Below are 23,863 nucleotides of genomic sequence, written 5' to 3'. Positions count from 1 at the left end.
TGGAAATCAAATTCTTCCCGTGACCGTTTCCCTTTTTAAAGCCGGTTTTGACCGTCAGAATGGCAGCATCCACCATAGTAAGTTCGTCCGATTTGAGTTCAAGGTTTGATGGATTTTTGTTCCCTTCTTCTTGCAACGCCGTACACGTTTTAACGCCTCTGGCCAGAATACCGCCAGCCCGACCGTAAAACGCGCCCATACCTGGGGTGGATAAAAAGACAGTACTCCAGGTGGTGACAGTATCAATAAAAAGCTAGCAAAACAAAGCATACACACCGTCAACCTTCCACCGCAGAGAAGAAAAAAAGCGAACGGACGCCATAAATTTAAAACTTTTAGCAGCTATACACTACATACAATGGATGCCCGTGCAAGCGGGGCATTGGGAACGTTGCTTAATCGTGCGTTAAAGAAATTAAAGAAAGCTCTCGGTGTACATGGGGCCGCGCTTGCAGGGTTTATGTGCAGGCTCAGCACACCTCTGATTCTTCCGCGGAGCTCACCTCTACTGGGGCTCTGCACAATAGGCCCAGCATAGGCCCAGCACAAACGTTCCTAGGCGAGCTTTTCCCTTTCCTACGGACAACCCAGTCGGACCGGTCGCTACAAATGACTGTGGAACATTAATGTGGCTATGGAGAGTATGTAGAAGGAAAAAAAAACACGCAGGAAAAAAACACATCGTTTGCTATGAAACAACTCTGTACACTGTCCGCCACTGCTCAAAGTACTCCTAGTTGGGGAAGGTAATTCCTCTGCTTCGGGTGGCTCTGGACAGCGGTAAGCCCCCGGTGACTGTTGGTGACTTACAACGATGATTGAAAAGTTCCTGAAGCAAACTTATCGATCGGATGTTGTGGCATACAGACCAATATTTGCTTTTAAAAATGAGAAGTAATTTGAGGATTGAAAAGAATAAACCTCTAATAACTTCAAAATTATTAAGAATTACCTGTTAATAGATTGATTGATGATCTCTCTTACACATTACTTCTTGGATATGATGATGATGATGATAAGTTCCACCTCTCACCTCAATAAAGGTTTGAAAAGGATAAAAATTGAAAACAGTTTTTATTAGCCAGTCATTTACTTTGGCACATTTCCTTTCAATTTAACATATTTTAATATTTATTGGAGCTCAACCATTCTTACTTTGTATCTATTGTTAAGAAAGAACTTCAAAAAAATATTACAATATAATTGAGTTCTTCTAAAATTGTCTTACAAATTAAACATTTAGTAGTTTTAGTGTTGAATTTGCTATTAACACAAGAACTATCGGATCAGCCATTTTGACTGGAACGCTTCATTTTCATCACATATTTTTTTAGAATTAAATAATTCTAAAGCAGCAAGACTTGTACACATCCATTCTTCAGAACGAACCCCAAAAAACATGAAAATGTAATTCAGCTCTTCAAAATTGTTTGCAAAGTTAGTATCAGTATGAAAAAACGCTTAAAACGCTTAGCAGTTAAACGCTTAGTAAATCAGGCAGGGGGATTTTAAACTATTACAAAATGGTACACTTATTTACTATATCAATCAACTTCAATGAGTCCCAAATTATATCACTCGCTAGGCAAATTATTCAAAAACAAATGATTTAAATTTATTTTTGTAATTTTGTTTTCTGAGGTTTAAGAATCTCATTTAAATCATTTCTAAACATTAGAACAACAATTTTCCTTTTTATGGCATCTTAATATAAAAATGCTTTAGCCTTAGATGTATGGCTTTCGATAACTAAACTTACTAATATCTTTATAGTAACTTCCGTCCTGCGTGTGGCGGAAGGAATTTCGTTGCGATCTTCACTTCTAAATTAAATCTTTGCGGAAATTGCAATCAAGTTTTGTTTTCATACCTCCGCAAAGAATTAATTAAATTAATTCCACTTCCCCACACACTTATCAACTCAAAAACCCCAACATCCAAACACTAACATCAGCCCAACGAAGTAGTGAGGCAGTAGTAATTTGTAGCTCACCGCAGCTCGGTACAGCAGCCCACCAACATACACACATACAACAGGGTATTTCCATTACCATACACACACACACACACACACACACATACCGAGTCGGACCGTACTGGTTGTTGGCATTCCGAAAGGCTCAAGTCACCTAGTGCGCCCGCGCTAAGTCACCGCCATCGTTATTCGATTTCGCGCGTCTTGGTGATCGTGGTGGCTAGCGATCGAGGTTTGTCGTCGTCGTCGTCGTCGTCATCGTTGCTGTCGCTGTGCACGTTGATTGTGGTGGCCGATGATGGGGAAAACGCAGCATGAGTTTGGACTTCGAAATGCTCCCAAGACGTCCGCGGGACCAGTTTTCGAGTGAACGTTGAAGCGCGCACACGCAACGGTGCTTCGGTTGTTCGTGCGTTGCGGAATTTTGTGCCTTTTTTTTCCTTTCCATTCGTTGTGTGTGTGTGTTTTTTTTTTTGTTTGTTAGTTTGAATTATTTTCGGTTTTGCAAAACAGCGTTCCCACCACAACAACCACTACTGGTACCCTACATTCAAGAGCAAAAACCCAACAAAAAAAACTCGATTTAATCTGGTGTAGTTTTTTTTTCTTCCTTCATTTGTTTAGTATCGTACACCGTCGTTATGGATTTGTTTTGGTTTTGTTCGGGGTTGTTTTTTTTTTACACTTCACTCTCCTTTGTGCTTAAGATCGGATCAGTGTGTGTCACCCGATGTGTCACTTCGCTTCAGCCACTCATCGTGGCGGGTATCAATTAGCAAATAAAGTGTTCACGATCTGTGATCTGTGGTGGTGGATTGGTGGTGAACTTCAAGCGCGAGCGCACACTCGTTTGTGATAGAGCCGTTGGGAAATGTTTCGGGGGTTGACGCATGTTCCGCAATCACCACTAGTAGTGTCAAGATGGATGATGCGTGTGTGTGTGTGTGTGTGTATGTGTTTGTGTGTCATATAAGGGAGGGGGGGAAAAGGGTAGACAACCGGCCTCGATATCAAATCCGAAGGAGTTTACAAAAAAAAACACACTCACAAAGATCAAATCGTTCGATCGTTTGAATGAAACCCAACGTCTGCGAATGTTGTTAATACACTGGTCGAATGCTGCCAGGGCTGCTTGGAGTAGCATTTTTGCTACAAGTTGATCCGTCCGTTGTGCAACCAGTTTACATAGTGTCCGGGCAGCGAACGAAACGACGAAACGAACCCGAACCCGAACCTGGTCGGACATGCATTCCTACCCTACAGTTAGTGCTACCGTTTCCTGAACCCCTGTGGCCGTAAAAATGAACCAGCTCACTGTGTAAAGTCGATAAATATTTAACCAGTGTACCAAGCGCAACGTGGATGTTGGGCGCGCGTGAATGTGTAAAATCAACCGCGCGAATGCAAGCAGCCTGAAAAGTGATTTCTTGCGCCGATGGGGGAAACATGTCCGCCAGAGTCACCCAAAATGCGCTACAGTCATGTTGCGCGTGCGCGTGTGTGTCGATTTGTTTGTTTTGCTTCGCTTTATTTATGCATTTTAAAATATTTCATAAAAATTGCAATTTATTTTTGGCTTTACTGGCCCCAAAAAAAGGTATTCACTTCACTTCGCATGATTTATCTGCCACAACCGTGTTGTGAACGGTGCGTTTGTGATAATGTGTGCGGCACGAACAACGATCCGGAGTTGTTACCGGAGTGTGGTTTCGACACTTTTTACCGCAGGAAGCGGTAACGATGTGCTACCGTAACACGGGACTTGGTTGCATACCACAGCAAGAACTGTCTCGAACGAATTCCGTGCACTAATGGGGGTCTAGAAACGAGTTTTCTTTGCTCTACGCGAGATTTGCCGTGTGCAATCACTACCTTGCATGCTGCTACAGTGAAGTAATCACATTTATCATTTACCCCGCCCCCCCTCTCCCCCTTCCCCTCCTCCGCCCCTTCCATGGCTGTGAAATGATCCCGTGGCACTATCTCGTTCTCGATCGATTGCTTTGCGGTGAATCCGAACGACCTTGCCTTTCATCAAATCGATAGGGATGGTGCCTGCAAGGGGAGGGGGGCGGGGCAGGGGGAAACCGGAAGAAGTGATCGGTGCGAAGGGTGGATATGGCCTCCACATGTCCATCGATTGAAGAATTCCCAGCCGGGTCACAGCCGTCACAGCACGGCACAATTTGGGTCGCGGATGAACACCACAGCAGCAGCAAAAGACTTGAGCGTTACGGCAAGCGACGAACGTACCCGAAATTTGTTGCCCGATTAACATTGAAGTGTTTGATGAATGCTTCACATTTCACAATTGAGGATCGTTGCGTAAAACCGCGCGTTCGTTGATTGGATTTGCAGACGCATGCATAAAACGAAACCAAAGAAGCTGTAAATGAAGCAACTTTATCTGCAATAGCTGATGGAACAGAGGTTTTTATTTTGACCAATTCGTAGACAAACAGCAGGAAACATTAAAAGTAATGTTTTAAATTTCATACTATACAACAGAGAAATTACATTTTTTCCTACTTTTGTACAATATTGCTCAAACGGAAATGAATGTTTGAAAAAAAGGAAGAAAAAAAATCGAAATGGTTTCCCTTTTTTGTTCCATCCACCAAACGGATGTTTGTCGGAAGAAATGGACTTTCGTCACCGCAAACAAATGTGTGCTGCCCGTGTGCAGCTTTACATTGTCCGCTTGGTGTGACTTTCTTTTGTCATGCTTTGTCTTTGTTTGCTGCATTTCTGTCGCCGTTTGAGTGAAATAAATTAAAAGTCACCCCCTTATTGAAGGGGTGACTGGTGCAAAAAGCCCAGTGCAGAGAAGTGCAAAAGGAAGTCGGTAATAATGCAAGCAGAAGGTAATTTAAAAGCAGCATCAACTAAGGCACGTACTGAGGTGGCCTGTTTTTTTTTTGCTTCACCTTTTTCTATGCCGATCGGCATACTAGCAGCTGCCGATCGGTACTGCAATTGAACTGCACGATTTGAAGCGAACGCTATTATAATCCTGTGGCGCGACCTGTGGATCGACTACAATTAAGTAACTTGTTCTAAGCGGCACAAGAGCGAATGTTTTATACAGAGCCGGCAATTAACTTCCTCTCTCTGGGCCCCTTCTGACTCTGATCCCTATAAAACCGATGGCCAGTGTGATTCAGCATCCTCCAACCGTCAAGGTTTAAATAGCCCCAAACACACATACAAAGGACACGTTGTATCGCCGTTGCTTGATACTAAACGCCAATGACGTCAGGGTAGTTGTGGGTTGTGTGTGAGGGGACTTTTTTCCATTTCAAAACCTGACTAACCCCCAAACCACTACCCACCCGGTACGGCAAGCAAAACAATTTCGTCTAAGGCCATTGAGAGCAGTGGCTAGTGCCACTTTGCTCTTGACGCGGCTTAATTTAGTTTCGTGCACCAGCTGCGACCCTAAACTATGACCTCAAATTATGGAGAGAGAGAGAGAGAGAGAGAGAGAGAGAGAGAAAAACCTACCCCCTTTTTTGCTTCTGAAGGTACATTTGAAAAGTGTTTTCACCTTCAAAACCGGGTGTCCAGTCACTATTAGACGCTGTTTCGCTGTACGCCAGCAACGCCTTTTTTGTAAAGCATAATGTGTATGACAAGAACTAGGACCCAGTACCCAGTAGCTGCTGCATAGGGGTACCAAAAGGTTGTAAATCTTTCTATTTTGCACACCAAAAACCGATGTAATGTTTTCACGTTAGCAAAATAAAACAAACAACTTTTCCCTTTAAAACAGAGAAAAGAGAAGTTAGAAATGGGCCGCATTCGTCGTTTTGAGAAGAAAAAAAACACATACACAGACAGCATTAAAAGATGCATCTGCAAAGAAACGATGAGTTTGGTTGGATGATTTTTATGCTTTCTTCAAATGAAACATCCAACACATCGTTCACGTCCAACCGGGCCCGATCCATCACCGTGCGCGATTCGATCGATAGCGCAAAAATGAATGTGATTTGTTTTCACAGCCGGCAGCCTCCCGATCGAAAGCGAAGCACTTGCGGGCAAATTGTGGCGCACTGTTAGCCTAGATATAATTAATAGAAAGCAATGTGTGTGGTGCGGCTGTGCTATCACTCCTTGCCCGTGGAGTGGGAGTTGTTTGCTGCTGTGTAGTGAAGTGCTCTAATTAAATGCAAACGATGCAAACGAATCGTTTTGTAGCTGCGTTCCACAGCGTTTGTCTGGTGCAGGTGGTTTATGGATCAGCATAAACACAAAAAAAACACACACACACAACTATTACCATACGGTGATGTACCTTTTGCAAAAGAAACGTTATCATGAAAAGACGAGTGTTTTGGGTGATCTCACTCTTTGGTGAAATTTATTCCTTCGCGCTACGATCGCGCGTACATAGAAAGTGCTTCATGGTTCGATTCGTGTTTTACCATTTAAAACAACAAAATTGCACTTCACTCCAACTAGAAGCTGGTAGTTGGTTGGACACCTGTTCGGACAAGAAATTTCAAACCGAATGGACAAAAGTTGCGGCTCCGAAGAATGTCCCAATCTGGGCGTCTTAATGAACGCTATGCAACCGATCGTTGGCGAGATTCTTATTCGTTTCGAATAAGTCCATTCATCAGCTATGATTGACTAAGATCTCCACGAGATTTGTTAGTAGAAGAAATAGAGAGAGAGAGAGAGCGAGAGAGAGAGAGAAGCAATCTTTTAGGGTGAGTGGCCTCATCTAGAGTGGCCATAGACATTGCACACTGGTGTGACATTTGTGGCAACGCTAGTGTACAGAACGATCACGCAAAACTTGCTCGCAGGTTTCTCGCTTGGCTCCTTCACACGTATCGAAACTGGTGCGTGGCGTTCAAATTACAACACACACACACACACACACACACACACACACACACACACACACACACACAAAGATCTCCACCAGCTACGTCATTCGATTCTGCACTTTCCACACTGGTCGATGATTTTGCGTGTGCGTTTTCGCAATTCCCCAAATGTGCCGAATGTGGTGAATTTGAGTGGCGTCGCGTAACGCCATAGACACGTTTGAATTCCCCCCTTGCTTTGTAGTGTATGGGAAGGATCTCTTGAGTAGAGCAAACTCCATCTCACCACTCGGTGTGACCTCCGCAGCAGATCTCCCTTACCCTTAGCCGCAGCAGTTCTGAGTCGCCGCACTAGTGCGTTCGCCTATTGATCAATAAGACATTTGAGCCTTACGCGCCAGAGAGCAAGTTTTTTGGATAAGTGGCAACTTGAACGTACACTTCAAAGTAAGGTGCAAAAAGTACGTGAAAAGAGGAGCTTTACAGAGTTGGGTTTTGGGGGCCGTACGCTGTAGCACGCGTGCACGTGAGACTCGCGAGATGGGAGAATAGTGGTGACGTTATTGCTTTGCAATATTGCGCACCCATGCAATGTAGTAACCAATCCCGATGCTGACTGAAGTGAAATGACAGGCGAGAGATGCGTTGGGAAACCCCGTTACCCCGTACGGTACGGATCTTTAGTGCTAACGAAATGTGTATAAGATGATACTCTTATAGCCTAAGTACTTTAGTCCAGTGTTTCTCAACCTTTTTAGTCTGTGAACAGGATCCTAATGTATGACGCCTTTAAAGGTGATTTTTGTTGAAGAAAACATTAACAAAAAAAAGTAGCAAATTTACTCGATTGAAATTGAAACCCCTTTATTTACTTGTTTGTTTAAATTTATTTTTTTTAAATCATTGAATTGAATTTTCAAAACCGGCGTATAACAGGTGCCAAGTTTAGGAGACTACTTGGAATTTTTTTTAACAAATGCTTTGTTTAACACCTCGAAAAGCTTTAGATTAATTCGTCAAGTAAAATCGCTTGAAATGACGAACTGCGTGTTACAACGATCACTTTTATTTATGCCACGCGCCCATAGGTTTGACACCACTGTCTTAGTCTATTAAAATGTCAACTGGTAGTAGTGATTTCAAATCACTCTCTTTCTCTATTTCTTCGTTGCCTTTTAGCAACTAGCAAATAAATGGCTTCAAAACACGTTTGAGAATCGGTAACTGCACTCTAAAATTACCGCATTCGAAGCATTCCGTCCAATTTTTAACGCGCTTCTTCTTTTCCAGCTCTAAAGAACGTCCACAAGAGTAGTACACGCTTTAGCACAATTGGGTGCGTTATGGACAAACGATAATAAGCACCGCAAAAAAAAAATGGCAACCCGACATGGCCCGACAGTGGCTACAGTGCTGGTGCTGCAGTTGCTACATACCTGGTGGCCCACCATGGTTGCATAATTCTGAACCGGAGCCCCCGGTACACTGAAACCCTTGAATTGGCCAGCCAATGTGTGTATGGCGCGTGCCTCGAAGGCGAACGGCAAAATTCCGTCCCGAGTGTGACCCGCGCGCGCGTGTGTGTGTGTGTGGTTGGTTCGCATTTACGATAGGATATTTCTTCTTCAGTTTAGCAATATCGCCTAGGAACGCCATCCATTTTTGCCGGCCGTATCGGTTTTTATGCCAACCTGTTTCTACCTTTCCTAACGAACGGCGATCGAAAACGTGACATTTTGCGCACGTCTGTTGCAATAGTGTTGCTTTGCGCTACACGCAGCGCTGATCGCAATCGTTGGACATTTTGGGTGCGAACTAAGCAGATGCGCGCATGCAAAGCTGAAAAATCGCACTGTTTAGGAAAACATGTTTTTAGTCTAGCATAAATTGTCCGTTATCAGTAAGCTGGAAGACAAAACAGCATAACAGTCGATACATAAGGTAAACAAATCCACTAAAACAAAGACAATCGTTTAGGGGCGACCTTCTCCAGATCGGTTTCAACGAAAGCTGGCGGTCGCTTCCGCGTTCTACCACTAGTGTTGTCGCAGTTGGTTGAAAGTATAAACTAACACTAACAGAAACCGTACTGAACTGCTGCAGGATGGATGGTATCGTGCACAGAACTGGTTTCCCTCGGAGAAGGGTATCCAGCTTTTCCGGGCAGGCTGCCTTCGAGCGAACAAGGCAAACCTCGTGGTGAATGATCACCGCACTGGTCGTCCGTGAGACAAAATGGCCGTCAACCCTTGATGGTACAAAGATCGATCTTGTTTTGATAATTACTTTCGAAACGAAAACGGAAACAGTTGTCATCCTGCTTAAATAATCGCTTGTGATACGGGGTTTTTGTGAAATGTAGCTTAAAGTCATCATTAATGAAGAAATTATTTTAATCGTCACCACCACAACTGCGAGGGAAGGTAAATGTAAAACGAGAATTTGAGGAAAAAAAATCCTCTCAAAACCAAACCGGACATCAAGGCAAGGTCGCACAAGTACGCGAGTTATCCAATCGGAAACCCGAATAAAAGCACGGAAAGTGGTGAAGGGAGATCGTACCCGTGCAACAAACGAAAAAAAAAAAATCAAGTCTGTAAACAAATCCGGCCGAAGGAGAGTGTAGTGAATAATGGGACATCCAGTGAAACGAATGGATGGTATAGACACTGTGAAGAAAAAAAAAAACAAAAGCTACCCAGAAGATCTATTTTAACATTCCATTCGCAGTGCGGAGTGGAGTGAAAGAAATCGATCACCTTGGTTTTGCAAAACGCGATCGCTGTTGTACGCTTTCCTTCCTTTCACGAACAAGGGTTTTTTTCTCTTTTCCTTTTTTTAACGTGTTTACAATACAGCGAGTGTTAGTTCGGAAAATATTGCTTTGTTCGCCCAGCATCAACAAACCGTCCTAGCAGCAGTGAGCACGGTGGCCGACGAAAACGAAAATACATAGCAAAACAAAATGTACGGCAGAAGTAATCGGTTATGTGCTAAACTGTCCAGCGCTTTTCTTCGAAAGTGGTGTAAGTATGTAGTGTGTTGTGTTTTTATAGTAAAATATAACAATGTGCCGCCAATCATGCATGGTGGGCGATTTATCATGCAAGGGTTTATAGCGCAACAGCAGGGTGAAAGTATTTCACTTTCCGTGCAATTTTAGTGTCTCGATCGCAGATGTCATTTGTGCAAAGTGCGTAGCAAGCCGTTCGTAACGATGCACCGTGTAATCGTACCATATTGTCGTATTAGCATATGCTTATAAACGGGTTTATCTTCCTGTTGTATCGTTCTCCTCGCTGGATGCTGCCGCAATGGAGTTTTTGCTTAGGAACGCCACTACAGACGAAGCCAAAGTTGTATGCGTCTTCATTTCATCGATTATTAGCCGCATTGCTTCGCAAAGCTTTCATTCGTTCTTTTTCCTTGCGTTACGTTTCGATCATTCGATCGTTCGAGCCACGCAGTCAGTTAGTAAACCGCTTGATCAAGTATGCAGGGGAGATTTGCCAACCCCACGAGATTTGCATGGCTTTCTTCGTGATCGTGAACACCACGGTGAGCCTATTCCTTGTCTATTGGTGTGCGATTCATGCATCGATCGCACGATGGGAACATGCAGAACAAACAAGTGGACAAATATTGTTTGTTATTGTGAAATATTTTCCACAATTCTGATGTATTTGCATTACTACTTTGGATTCTAATGGATGACCTCATTTTTCCACATATTAATTGGCTTGTATATCACAGGATTTAAAACAGGAACTTAAAATAAAAACGAAATTTGACTGTATTCCAAATCAAATAGTTATTTTATCTTTTAAATAAATTTATAACAAAACCATTTTATTTTGCAAAGACAAACGATCGCTTAATCAATGCCTTTTAATAGGTTGAGATTTTTATCATCTAATGTCTTTCACATTCTACAAATTATAAAAAGAAAATAAAAAACTACTGTTACTAAGCTTATCTTTTTAAATGTAAGAACTACAACAAAATATGTTAGAAGAAGAAAAAGAAGAAGAAAAAGAAGAAATAACCTTTTCTTAGCTTTCCCTAGACTACCTAAAAGTTGGGTGAATAGTTCAAATATTAAAAGTTTGTTGAAATACAATTTTTTTGTGTAACAAACATAAACGTAATTCAAAACAACGAGACTGAAAAATTAATAAAAACTAGCATAGTATACAGTTTTAAATTGTTTTCTACACAAACTCCTTCCATTGATAGCGAAAACTTGTAACCAAAAACCTAAAGATAATGTAGAAATGTACTTTTCAAAACGTGTTTTAAATTTAAAACAAAAACTACTTCTGTTTTTTACACTTGTAGCGTGTAGCTCGTTTATGTTTCCATTAATTGAAATGTAACTTTTGACTTATCTTAGTTATTTGTCTTTGTCATTTATCTACTTGTCTTTTAACAAAAATTATTAACTTAAAAAAACACAAGTGTTTCAATTTTATGCCAAAATGTTCATCCTGTGTTAAAACACAGCTGGGCGTGTTTGTATCAGTAGTGGTGTCCATTGATCATGTTCCACGATGCGATACCAGTCGCATCCGTACGGTCCACCTTCGGGCGTAGGTTCGTAGCTTGTTGCCATTCCGTAGCTGCCAGGTCTCCCTTTGCCCGAACGCCATACGTAATGAATCCGGTTCCTCATTCCCCTGCCATGTTCACGTGCCATAGTATTGGTGATCGGAGCTTCGCTAGGTTAATGGAAAGAAATTGCCATTGCGTAAGGGACTTTGCACAGCACCAGCGCTGTTCGGTGGTGCGAACAGGCAACATGCAAACGTGTTACCGAGCGACGGTACAAAGAAAGCAAAAATATGGCACACACAGAAACAAAAAGGTGTGCTTGTTGTTTGTAAACCACACAGACCCATACGAAACTGTGGGGAAGAAGTAAAAAAAAAAAACAAATATACCAGGTAACCCCGAAATGCCATCTCCGTGGCTACAAACGCACAAAAATCGCGCACTTAGTTTGGGTACACCTTTTCGAAAAATTCAAGGCAAAAAGACAGTGGGGTCCCCCACAATGGTATGCGGTGTTGTCTATTTATGTTACTCTTAGTGACCCCACACCATTTAAAGCCCTACGAAAAAAGGTGAGACGATTCGCTGTCCTGAGAAAATAAAACTCCGCCAGCCGACGATTCTCACGATGGGAAAGCAATCAATGGCAACCGGTGATAGGCTCCGGAAGGGGTGAGGGAATGGTGAGAAAATGAATCATGAGATGAAAAATAATTATGTTACAACACAGCGTATTTAAATTAAAAACTGCTGCTTAAGATAACGCTTAAAGATTAAACATAAACCTTTTGCCGTCGAACGATCGTTTTGGTCGTTTTTTTTGTTGGAATGTTTAACAAAACTCATCCCATTTCGAAAAAAAGGGCCGAAACCTCCTCCTGGTAAATTGAAAACAACGTACGAGAAATGTTTTACTAAACGAATAGAAATAGAGGGAAATTTTAATCCATTTTCTCTTGTCCAAAAAACACACACCCCACAATATTCCTCTAGTGAAAAGAGAGAGAGAGTTTTGCTTAATCCGGTAGTAATGGCGGAAACGAAAGTGTGAAAAAGTGGTACACGAAACATAATCACATTGATCACTGTTGTGTAATTGTTTCATTGAAAGATTGGGTTGAAAAATTTCATTCAATTTTAACCGAAAGAAAAGAAAAACACCGATTGAAGGTTTTCCTTCTTCTAAATGACCTAGCTCGATTAAACTAAAAAACGAACTTTAATCAAAATAGCAAAGGAGGAACTTATTAAAATTTGTGTTGAATTATAAAAAAACACACACACACAGACCATCTTTTTAGTGGCAAACAAATTGGATCTAATGGCTTTCCGACAGTTCACGGTGAATTTCGTGCGTGCAAAATTTGCATGCTAAAATAAATCAGCTTTTTAAAGCTCGTGAACGTTATTTCCTGCTCAAAAACGCGCAAACGGCCATCTTCTTCAAAAAACCTTTACAAGATGCAACCCTAGAACATGCGGACGGTTTGAGGTCAAAGACCCGTTTTCGCAGGCAATTAAGTGATCGGAGATCGAACAGAGAGGAAACAAACCCGAGACGAGACAAAGGGAAGCTTGAATTGATGGAGCTTTGGTAAACAAGGGGCAAGGGGAAGAGGGGGAGGAAATTTCATCTTTTGATTCTACGATGGACGCCCAACAGGGCTAGTGAATGCTGACCGCTTCATCCGGTTTAATTTGCCCATCTTTTATGCTGTGCTTTTTTTTTGTTGAGGTTGTGTGTTATGGTGTGTTTGTGAAACGCTCATGAGCCGTAGAGTGGGGCAGCTGTTTGCCCTGCCATCGGACATTCGGACCGATGTCCGACGTTTAGTGTGGTGGCATTTGAAGGATAATTTTGATGGCCATCTCAGGGTCACCGTCGGAAGCGATATCAATTAGCGGCGACAGAGCGCACAGAAGGTATCGACCGTCAGCATGCGCCAGAGTGCTAATGATAGTGACGTCGTTACACGTCTGCAAGTGGTACGTCTTTCTGGAGGTCTAATGGTGCGACAAGCTACATTAAGCTTTGACGAGGGAGTTGTTTTTTTTGTTGTTCTTCATATAATAAACCTTCAGTTACGCGAAAGTGTGGTGTACAAGCAAAAGGGATGGTTCAATTATGCGCAGCAACAATTTGGCTAGAACGATCATCGGTACGGTGTGGCCCGTTTTGGACTATCGTTCGACGGACCATATTCATCATGGCCTTTAATGAACACCCTTTAAGCACCCAGCACCCCATCAGTGGAGCTTTAATCGAAAATTAATGTTATGTAGTGGTAACTTCTATGGGGTTGAGCAAAAAAGACGATTAGGCAATTTCCTTGTTCCAATTCGTAACATTTTCATTCATTTTCCATTTTCTTGATATAGATGAAAATGGAAGTTCACAATACAAAAAATGAAAATTTTGTAAAGAAGACTCTTGAAAAGATAGCTTCAAGGTGGAGTTTTGGCATTTACTTTGAATGTTATTTAGAAGTAAAAAATATTAATTTAAGACGCAAACTAGTCTTAAATTTCCCTGAAATTTTATAAGAATGAAATTATTTATATATTTGTATAAAATATTTCCTTCTTGATTAATGTAACAAATAATGAAATACAATGAAGTACAAATTATTTTTTAATTTTTTTAAACTGACTATGGTTTTTATTGCAAAAATATTGGCACGGTGTAGTATAAGCTTAAACTTAACTTCAAGTTTAAGGGAAGAAAATCTATTTCTCTAATTTCTCTAAGAAATTATATTTTTTACTCTTTAAACATTAAACTCCGAACAAGATTGTATTAAGCATTAAATTCTCGTAAAGTTGAGAGACAAGCTCAACCTTAAGTTTGAATTAAGTCCTTAAATAGCTTAGTTGCAGACTGAGTTGAAGCTAAAACTCTAAAGTCCAATACTACAAAAGTTAAGGGGAAAGGATTTTACAATACACAAATACAAATTTTTGAGGAAAAAAAAAGCTGAAAATATTTGTATTTTGTATTTTCCCTACAAGAGTCGCGTTTAAGACGAAATTTTTTGCTTAAACTTCCCTTTAAGTTCTAGTGAAGGAAGTCCATTTTTCCTCTTTAAAAATCATTCATTCAATAAGGCTGGTTTAAGATGGAGTTTAAGCTTAAACTTCCCATCATATTTAGGAAAATGGTTTTCCACCCAAAGCTTTATTTTCCTTTTAGAAAAAACTAAAACTCTCGAAAAAGATTACTTTAAGCCGTAGATTAAGCTATCAAGCTTCAGCTTAACCACACCGGTGACACACATCTGAATGCACTAAAGCTGCGTACATTATTGCACATTGTGTGTGTGTGTGTGTCTGTGTCAATGTAACGACAATGTAAGGACACTCTCGAAACGTCAGTACACTACTGGCATAGGAAAACTGTTTGAAACGGAGCAGAAAAATGAAACTGAAACCAAAACAACGACCTGCGGGGAAGGTGATACATGCTGCTCGGTTACAGGCAAACAAACGCTCTATTGCGCCACCCGGTTTTTGGTTTGTGGGCCACTTTTTTCCCATATATGTTACCTTCCCAGCTCGGTCATAAAACAATGCACAAAACCGAGGCAGAAGTTTGGTTTGGTTGCATACCCGGGGGGGGCCCATCTCATTACCTACGGTGCTACGGCACAGCAAAGACGCCGGCCCCTACTACCGAATCATGTTGGTAGGTGGGAATTTTTCTCAGCTTTTCACCTGTTCAACCTAGCCACCCAAATACACCCCCCGTAGTACACCGAACGGGTGGGTCATTTGCGAACCATAAAGCAATCTGTTGGAATGAGGGACACTGAGCATTAGACGGTATGTGTGTGTGTGTGGTGGAAAAATGTGTTCCAACAAAATCCACCGTCATAAGCGCATTGCATCATAGCCGTATACCACCACCAGCCCTGGCAAAGGTGGACCCCGAAGAGCTCAACAGGTTAGGTCATCCTCACGAATGCACAACACCGGGCCGATTCCTATTCGCAAATAGGTTCTCTTCTCGTTAACCCGATGTACACCCGTGTACGATCGTCACCTTCGCCACCATCAGGCGGTGCAATTTCATCGATTTGCAAAATCGACACGCGGGGGGAAAAACAAGAGCCGAGGCGAAAGCGACCACACGAAGGAGATGCACATTTCGCGATATTTGCTATTGGAGATTAATGCAGTTTGCATTCGAATGGGGCATCAGGTGCGAGACCTAGTTGCCCTTAGGTATCGGCCTCAGACGATGATCTTGACCTTCCTGCTGTCGACTAGCTCGGCAACTTATCACCACGCACGGTCAGAGGTGTTAGGAGACTATACGCCGATAAATCAACGTTCTGACCAGAGCTACTGCGAAGATAAGTTAAATGCCTGATCGGCATGATCAGCAACACACTCATAGTGGGATATAATTTTTGCAAAACATATTCATAATTGAAGGATTCTTCAAGCTTAACATTGATATGTCTAAACGATTCTCAGTACTAACTCGTTACCTTTTCCCATTCTGTTTTCTTCCCAGGGTTTGTGATAGCATTCGCGCTAAGCTTGCTAGTGCTTGGTGTTCTAGTCACATTCGGATTTACGGCCTTTATCAGAACCGTCATCGATCACCAGGTGGCACTGAGGGTGGGCGGACAATCGTTCGGCTGGTGGTCACGACCACCGGTCGAACCGATCATCCGCATCTTCGTCTACAACGTCACGAATGCCGACGAGTTCCTGAACAACGGCACCAAACCCATACTGGATGAGCTTGGACCATACGTTTATGTGTAAGTTAATAAAAAAAAAAAACTTCAAATTTCTTAACCTTTTGGAAGATGGCGGTTTTTTTTGTGCGTTTATTATACCGGCAGCATTAGGTAAAAAACCATTACTGCTGCTCAAAACGGTGTACTTAAAATCCACACGAGAAGATCTTCGCTTGACAGCTCTGAACTTGTAAGAATAAATGGTTTTATTCAGCTGCTTTATGGCGTATATTAGATAACAGGCTACAGGCAACTACACTGAAGGTTAATGAGTGTTACCCGTGTGACGGTATGCTGAACAAACAAAAAAAGATGCTTTTATCCGACATGCGACAATGATTCACTTCACGCGTCAAGTGTTTGTTCGTGGGTAAAGGATCTTTTATTTCTTGTTTGTTTAATTTTCACCTTGAAATAATAAAACTAGTCCTAGCTGCTCGTTAGCAAAACAGTGACACCGAATACTAAATCTCATTGACATGCGACAATCGGTGTTGATAAATGTTGTATAATCCATACAAAAAGCAGGTCAGTTTTGGTGTGTGTGTGTGTGTTGAAATTTCCTGCTCAATTTGCAAACACTATCTGATCGAATCGCAAAAAGGTTTTTTCTTCTTCTGTGCATTAGGAAAAACCTGGACTATAATTAGCATAATCTCAAGGTCAAAGCATTTGTAAAATAGTCGTTACATATCGTTTAATTAATATCATTCAGATTGCTTATCCCCTTTATGCATGGGAAATATTTAAGCAATATTTCGCTGGGAAGTGTTTTGCCAAAAAAAAAAAAAAATTCCACACGTATGCTAATCGCCGTCTGGTTGAATGTTTCGCTCTCTTCCTGCAGTCAAACATGGGAAAAGGTCAACATTAAAGAGAACCCGAACGGCACGATCAGCTACAACCAGAAGCGGGTGTACATCTTCAACGAGGATCTGTCCGGCGGTCTGGAAGATGATGTAGTCATCGTACCGAACATACCGATGCTGAGCGCCACGTCGCAGAGTAAACATGCCGCACGGTAAGGTCTATACGCCATATACGATCGGATCGAACGTGTATCAAAGCAAATAGTAGCAGCTATCTCGCTAGCAAACAAAGCTACTCGTTGCCGATTGCTCCACGTGCTAACTAATGCGCGATCGTCTACTTTTTTCTCTCTCTCTCTCTTTTATTGGGGAGCAACAGGTTTCTACGACTAGCGATGGCGAGCATTATGGACATCCTGAAGATAAAACCATTCGTCGAGGTATCGGTCGGTCAACTGCTTTGGGGTTACGAAGATCCACTCCTGAAGCTGGCGAAGGATGTGGTGCCGAAGGAGCAGAAACTACCGTACGAAGAGTTTGGTCTGATGTACGGCAAAAACAGCACCTCGAAGGTGAGCCAAACGGTGCAAACAGTGCGATCGCGGTGCGCGCGATCGTAACCATTGTTGTGTGACATCTTCATAATAGATAATGCAAACGTTGGATGCAAAGCGTGTATAAATACGCGAAGAGTGCTACTTAAAATCACGTACTTGACGTACTAACAACGTGACATTTTACAACCCCTTTTGGTGTGACCGCTCGAGCGACGAACCTGACGTCAATCGATTGACATTTATTGGATATCTATAGCAAATGTTTCATTTCCGCATTCCGAGTGTAGAAATGTAGAAATGTGGCTTGCACTAAAATTAAGCAACTCGTTTTATCACTAATTTATGATAATCAATATTCGCTAATCATTAACATTTCTTTTCCATTTTCCATCCTCAAGGACACTGTGACTGTTTGGACCGGTGTGGACGATATCAATCAGTACGGTATCATCGACAAATATAATGGCCGTTCGCACCAAACACACTGGCTGTCGGAACAGTGTAACCGACTGAACGGTACGGACGGTTCCATCTTCCCACCGCGCATTACCAAAAATTCCACGCTCAATGTGTACGAGAAGGATCTGTGCCGGCTGTTACCGCTGAGCTTCGAGAAGGAAGTTACCATCCGTGGTGGCGTAAAGGGATACCGGTTTACACCCTCGCCGGATGTGTTTGCCTCGGTCGAGAAGAACCCAAACAACATGTGCTACTGTCCAGCCGGACCACCGTGCGCCCCGCACGGACTGTTCAATGTATCGCTCTGCCAGTATGGTACGTATTATTATACTGAATATTAAGTAGAAGTTTGTTTTTCTAGTGATAATTAATATAATTAATTGCGGGGTTTTTTATGGAAATGTGTCAGTAATTTGAAGGTCACGGGGTAAACATTTTGGGAATTTGCAATATCTGCTGCCATTTTGAATCTTTTTGCATCATTTTGAATTAGCATAAGAATCAACATTTTAAATAGAATATTTTAATAATTTTAAAATTGATCCCATCAATTTTTAATACTTTTAAGAACGTAATTTAAACGTGTGAGAAGCAATAAATTTACCATGTATCCGCATGCGCCTAAAAATATGCAACAATATAATAGAAAGACTTAAGAAGCGTTAAGTGACGAACCCAATTAATTAGTTTTCGTTTTCTTTAAGATAAAAAATATTAAAATTTCTTTAAAGTTCGCTTTTACAAGAACATTATTTATTAAAGAAAACCAAGTTTCATCACTAAAAGCGAAAAAAATCGAAAAAGCTGAGATACTATAGTCAGAAAAGAGCAAATAATTTGAAAATCGGTTCCATCGAATTGTAAATGTAAATTTTTTTTTTATATGAATCAATGATCAATAAACGATCATTGTTCGATCGTGGAAACAAACTGATTAAAGATAATTTATATTTTATAAAATTGCATCTCCTTGCTCTAAACAAATCTAATGCCCGAATTCCCCCCCAAACAGACTCGCCGATTTTGCTCAGTTTTCCACATTTCTACATGGCTGACCAAACGCTACGAACGGCAGTGGAAGGTATTTCACCGCCCGAAAAAGACAAGCATCAGCTATTCATCGATGTGCAACCGGTAAGTAACCTGTTCCGGCCGATAAATCATTCCCTCACACACGCGTAACCGGGTACTAATCGTTCGTATCATCTTCCGTATCATCCGTAGGAGATGGGTACCGCACTGAGGGCACGTGCACGCATCCAGATCAACCTTGCCGTCAGCCAGGTGGTAGACATCAAACAGGTTGCCAACTTCCCGGACATTGTGTTCCCGATCCTATGGTTCGAGGAGGGCATCGATTCGCTGCCGGACGAAATATTGGACCTGATGAAGATAGCCACCAATATTCCACCGCGGGCCAAGTTCATACTGACGATCGCACTGTTCGGGCTCGGTGGGTTCCTGTTCGTCGTAGCCGTTATCTGTCTCGTGCGAAAGTCACACCGCCAGAGCACGCTGCACCTGGAGGGTTCCAACTATCTAGCGACCGCGTCGGTCGATCAGGCCAAAAAGAAGGCCAAGATGGACAATGGAATGAACAGCAAGAGTAACTAGATTACCGCGCTAGTGGTACGTGATACGGTTACAACTTCTTCGTCCAAGCCTGCAAAGGCAAACGCGATCGCGGTGATACGTACCGGTGTATAGGCAGAAAACCATTAAGAGACTCATCGTTTTGTGAGTGAAATCACGTAGAATCCCGCTTGTGACACCACATTGAAAGCCATTTGCGGGGAAAAGTTTGAACAGGTGTGTCATGCGACAATTGGATTTGGTCGCTCGTACAGTACTTAACACTATCACAGTAGAGGATTAGGCTAGATGGAGATGAATCTGATAGAAGAAAAACGGGAACAAACAATCAACCATTCTTGAAATTTCTTCAATCTTCGGTGTAAGTAATGGCCCAAAACATTATGCCTAGGAATGATTGATCAAAAGCATAAGGAAAAGAGAAAACAAAAATGTAACAGATGCTTACAAAAAAAAACTGCAATCTGTTAACGAATAACGCCTAGCGTACGGTTTAGTTTTTGGGGGCCGGAAGGGAAACTTACAACCAATTATTACAACCTTCCAATTATTTTATGTGATTTATACAAACGAAAACAAATGGGGGAAATATTACTGATACTGAGATACATATACCATCGAAAAGGGAAATGGCGCCCAGGGCCATACACGGATACTGAGCTGAAGGGGGGCTTCCGCCCCCCCCAAAAAGTCCACCTCCAAAGTCGTCTATAGCTGTTCCAGTGGATGGTGTATGTGTGTTAGGTTATGGGAAACTGTTTACTGCTGCTAGGAAGAGACAACTAGGTACACTTTATGTGGAAGGTTTTAACAAAAAACTACAAACCCTCCCTATTATTTCATACACCAACTTATATTTGCTCAATTTACAGAATTTTGACGGTGTGTGACGATTTTTTTTTTTTAAATGGCAACCCTAAATTATAAACTTTGGGAAAACACATTTTGCTAATACGCATTTGTGTGTGTGTGTGTTTCCACATCACTACGTCATGCGAGACACAATTTAAATTTAGTAATTACAACTTGAGTATACTAAAAAAAATCACAAAAACAAACAGCAATATATTGTTATTGGCCTTGAAAAATATGAAAATTGTAATATCTCACTCACACGCACAGACACAGCTGTATCTATATACCGGAAAGACAATTTTTGGAACAATTGTTCCGGCATTAAAAAACAAAAACAAAAAGGCTGGTAATTTATTGCTGACTACACACCTTGACGTAGTGCTTCAGTTGCCAAAATGTAAATGTTACGATTTTGCTAACCTTCTCTTTGCTATTATTAGTGGTAGCAAAACGTCCCTTTTACAAACAAAAAAAAACCCCTTACACCACTGTGTGTACTGTAAAATGTAATATGTTAGCTCGTAAGTGTATAAATAGGTACGGTGGCTAAGGTGTCCTGGTGGGGATAAAATGTAATTCATAAAGAAACAACAAAAAAAGCAAACAAACACACACACACACAGAAAAGGGAACGGTTTTGAGTAGAAACATCATATGGAAAATACACATTAAATGTAAGTGATTATTACAACAACAAGAACACACAAAAAACCCGTGACATTCGATGATGAGGATCGCACCGAAGCGAGTGATGGGTACACATTGTATCGAATAGTTTAGGATTGATTGAGGAATGACTCGATGGCAAAATGGATTTGCACCGGGGCATCGTGGGTGACTAGAAATTTCGGGTTCGGCCGCGCGTTACGGGCGTCCACGGTGCCACGGTGTTACGCTTTTGTACGATGGAAACAGAGTGGACAGAAATAAAACGAGAACAACAGTATACTCTATTTGGTTTCAGTGTTTCCTAAGCAGAAAGAAGAGAAAACTTATCCGTAAAATTGATAAAAAACTGATAGAAGAATGTTTGGAAAACCCCTTAACATCCTGAATATTACAGAATGCTACGCTTCGCTCAGTCTTTGATGGTGAGAAACTCTGGGGAGTTATCGATAATTCTTTTTCCCAGTGAAGTAACTTCTCCAGAACTCATGTCCATGTCATCTAGCATTAATTTTCGGTCTATTTTCGTCCTTGATATTGTATATTGATGTTTTCCAGTGAGTTATTATCTCTTTACTGTATTTGTTTATGATGTATTCTGCTATAAAATGTCTTCTTACAAGTGTAGAACATGTCTCGCATCAGGAACAGCTCTTCCTAAAAAACTCTTTGGCATTCTAGTTGATCGATCCATAAAGATCACGCGTCTGGATCTTAGTAATGTAACGAAGGTACTAAGCTAGGAAGCCTATCCTTTGATATACTTTAGCTTCAGTCATTTATCAACACTTGATATGCTTGATAGAGAGTTCGTGTAGTTCACGAATTCCGGAATCCTGAGATTTCAACCTCAGTACCTTCCCAAAGATACCCAGGAAATAAAATGCTCTTAAATAGCTTCTTAGGTTCAGTGTTTTCACTTCGCCTTGAGTTGATTCAGCTTCAACACAGCCCTTTTATTTATTGGAGAAAAAAAATCCAACCATATGAAACTAAAAAAAAAATCACAAAAGAAGGATAAATATTTGTGAAAACAACTTAAATACAAAACGACTTACTGTGAGTAGTAACGCTGTTAATATACGGATGCAGCTCACAAGTACGCAGCCAACTTATTGAGTGCGCAACCGATGTAATGTAAACACATGGCTTCGCACATTGCAACTTCAAAATGCGTCTCCTTCGAAAGGATGCGTTTCGATCTCTTCTTGAACGAAGCATCGTCCAGGAAGAATATGAATATCCTTTCGAGTATTTCAATGTGTTATTAATTTAAAAAATACTAAAATTAAAAAAAAAACGATCTTAATTAATACATTATATATACAGGGGCGGCCCGGTGGTGCATGTGATAAACGGCGCCGGTCCACACGGCCGGACCGGGTTCAAATCCCATCCGGACCATCCCCCCGTAGCAAGGACTGACTATCCGGCTACGTGGTAAAATAAGTCTAGTAAGCCAGAAATGGCCGGCGTGACCTGTAAGGCCAAGCCAAGAAGAAGAAGAAGATATGCTTGATAGAGAGTTCGTGTAGTTCACGAATTCCGGAATCCTGAGATTTCAGCCTCAGTACCTTCCCAAAGGTACCCAGGAAATAAAAGGCTCTTAAATAGCGTCTTAGGTTCAGTGTTTTCAGTTCGCCTTGAGCTGATTCAGCTTCAACACAGCCCTTTTATTTATTGGAGAAAAAAAATCCAACCATATGAAACTAAAAAAAAATTCACAAAAGAAGGATAAATATTTGTGAAAACAACTTAAACACAAAACGACTTACTGTGAGTAGTAACGCTGTTAATATACGGATGCAGCTCACAAGTACGCAGCCAATTTATTGAGTGCGCAACCGATGTAATGTAAACACATGGCTTCGCACATTACAACTTGCAAAATGCGTCTCCTTCGTAAGGATGCGTTTCGATCTCTTCTTGAACAGGCATCGTCCAGGAAGAATATGAATATCCTTTCGAGTATTTTAATGTGTTATTAATTTAAAAAATACTAAAATTAAAAATACGGATTAAAACATTATATATACGGATAGCTCAACTTAACTGTCAAAACGGAGTTGATGCGATGATTGATCGTTGTTACTTAATTGATAAATAATTTATTGTTACTTAATTAAATACTGAATGTGAAAGAAATGTGTTTGCTTTCTCGATTTCTACCATTCTTTCCCTTAGAACTAGTATTGTTTAGGTTACTTGAAGTTATCCACTGCTGCATCGGTTTCTTCGATCGCTTTTACTTATTTACTACCAATTAGCAATCAAAACAGAGCAAACGAATAAGATTTGCGCTAGTGTGTACAGCTATCACTGTCCATGAACTGGTGGTAGAAATATTAAAAAAAAACCGCTCATCACACTAATCCTATCATGGCACGCGGCCTGATAACACTGCTCGAATAGGATGACGTCCCAGATACGTGCGCCTCATGCCAAATAATGATAAGGTTCGGTTCATTCTGTGCCGATTCATTCGGCGCTAATCTATTGTGTGTGTGTGTGTGTTGTGCTAAATTCTTCTCCCCCATTGGAAGAGGTTCAATATCAATGGCATTTAACGAACGGCGTTGCGTGGTGAGTTGGGAGTGAGTACGAATCTGGAGCATAATGGTGCTCCAACGGCTTACGCAACAATTGAAAACAGTCCGCAGGAACGAAAAGGCCATGCGCGATTCTGATTGTGGGTACTTTTGCACGGGGCACCGTATCTTTACACTTTTCGGTATGATAACTCTATTGAGGTGCTTCGTTATCGATTCCCGTAAAATCGTAGGTATTTAAGAAAATTCTGCCCAATAAATTC

General features: G+C 41.4%; 1 protein-coding gene across 4 annotated transcripts in view; it reads left to right on the top strand.

The window, feature by feature from the left end:
* The window catches only part of LOC125768742 (scavenger receptor class B member 1-like), a 29,607-nt gene extending 8,274 nt beyond the window's left edge, over positions 1-21,333 (top strand). Inside the window, exons 1-8 of one of the 4 annotated variants that reach the window (XM_049436798.1) lie at positions 2,164-2,207; positions 9,672-9,839; positions 15,881-16,133; positions 16,960-17,133; positions 17,301-17,493; positions 17,877-18,252; positions 18,950-19,071; positions 19,162-21,333. In XM_049436798.1, the coding sequence (XP_049292755.1) occupies positions 9,779-9,839; positions 15,881-16,133; positions 16,960-17,133; positions 17,301-17,493; positions 17,877-18,252; positions 18,950-19,071; positions 19,162-19,551 (1,569 nt within the window). In that variant the 5' untranslated portion in view covers positions 2,164-2,207; positions 9,672-9,778 and the 3' untranslated portion in view covers positions 19,552-21,333. Of the gene's footprint in view, positions 1-2,163; positions 2,208-2,259; positions 2,515-9,671; positions 9,840-15,880; positions 16,134-16,959; positions 17,134-17,300; positions 17,494-17,876; positions 18,253-18,949; positions 19,072-19,161 lie in introns of those variants that run through there. The other 3 variants (XM_049436797.1, XM_049436796.1, XM_049436799.1) reach the window with 3 other exon arrangements.
* Positions 21,334-23,863: the final 2,530 nt, after the last annotated feature.

This window comes from Anopheles funestus, chromosome 3RL (genome assembly GCF_943734845.2).
Source record: "Anopheles funestus chromosome 3RL, idAnoFuneDA-416_04, whole genome shotgun sequence".
In the NCBI taxonomy this organism is placed as follows: domain Eukaryota; kingdom Metazoa; phylum Arthropoda; class Insecta; order Diptera; family Culicidae; genus Anopheles; species Anopheles funestus.
This window is presented reverse-complemented; position numbering and strand designations above follow the sequence as displayed.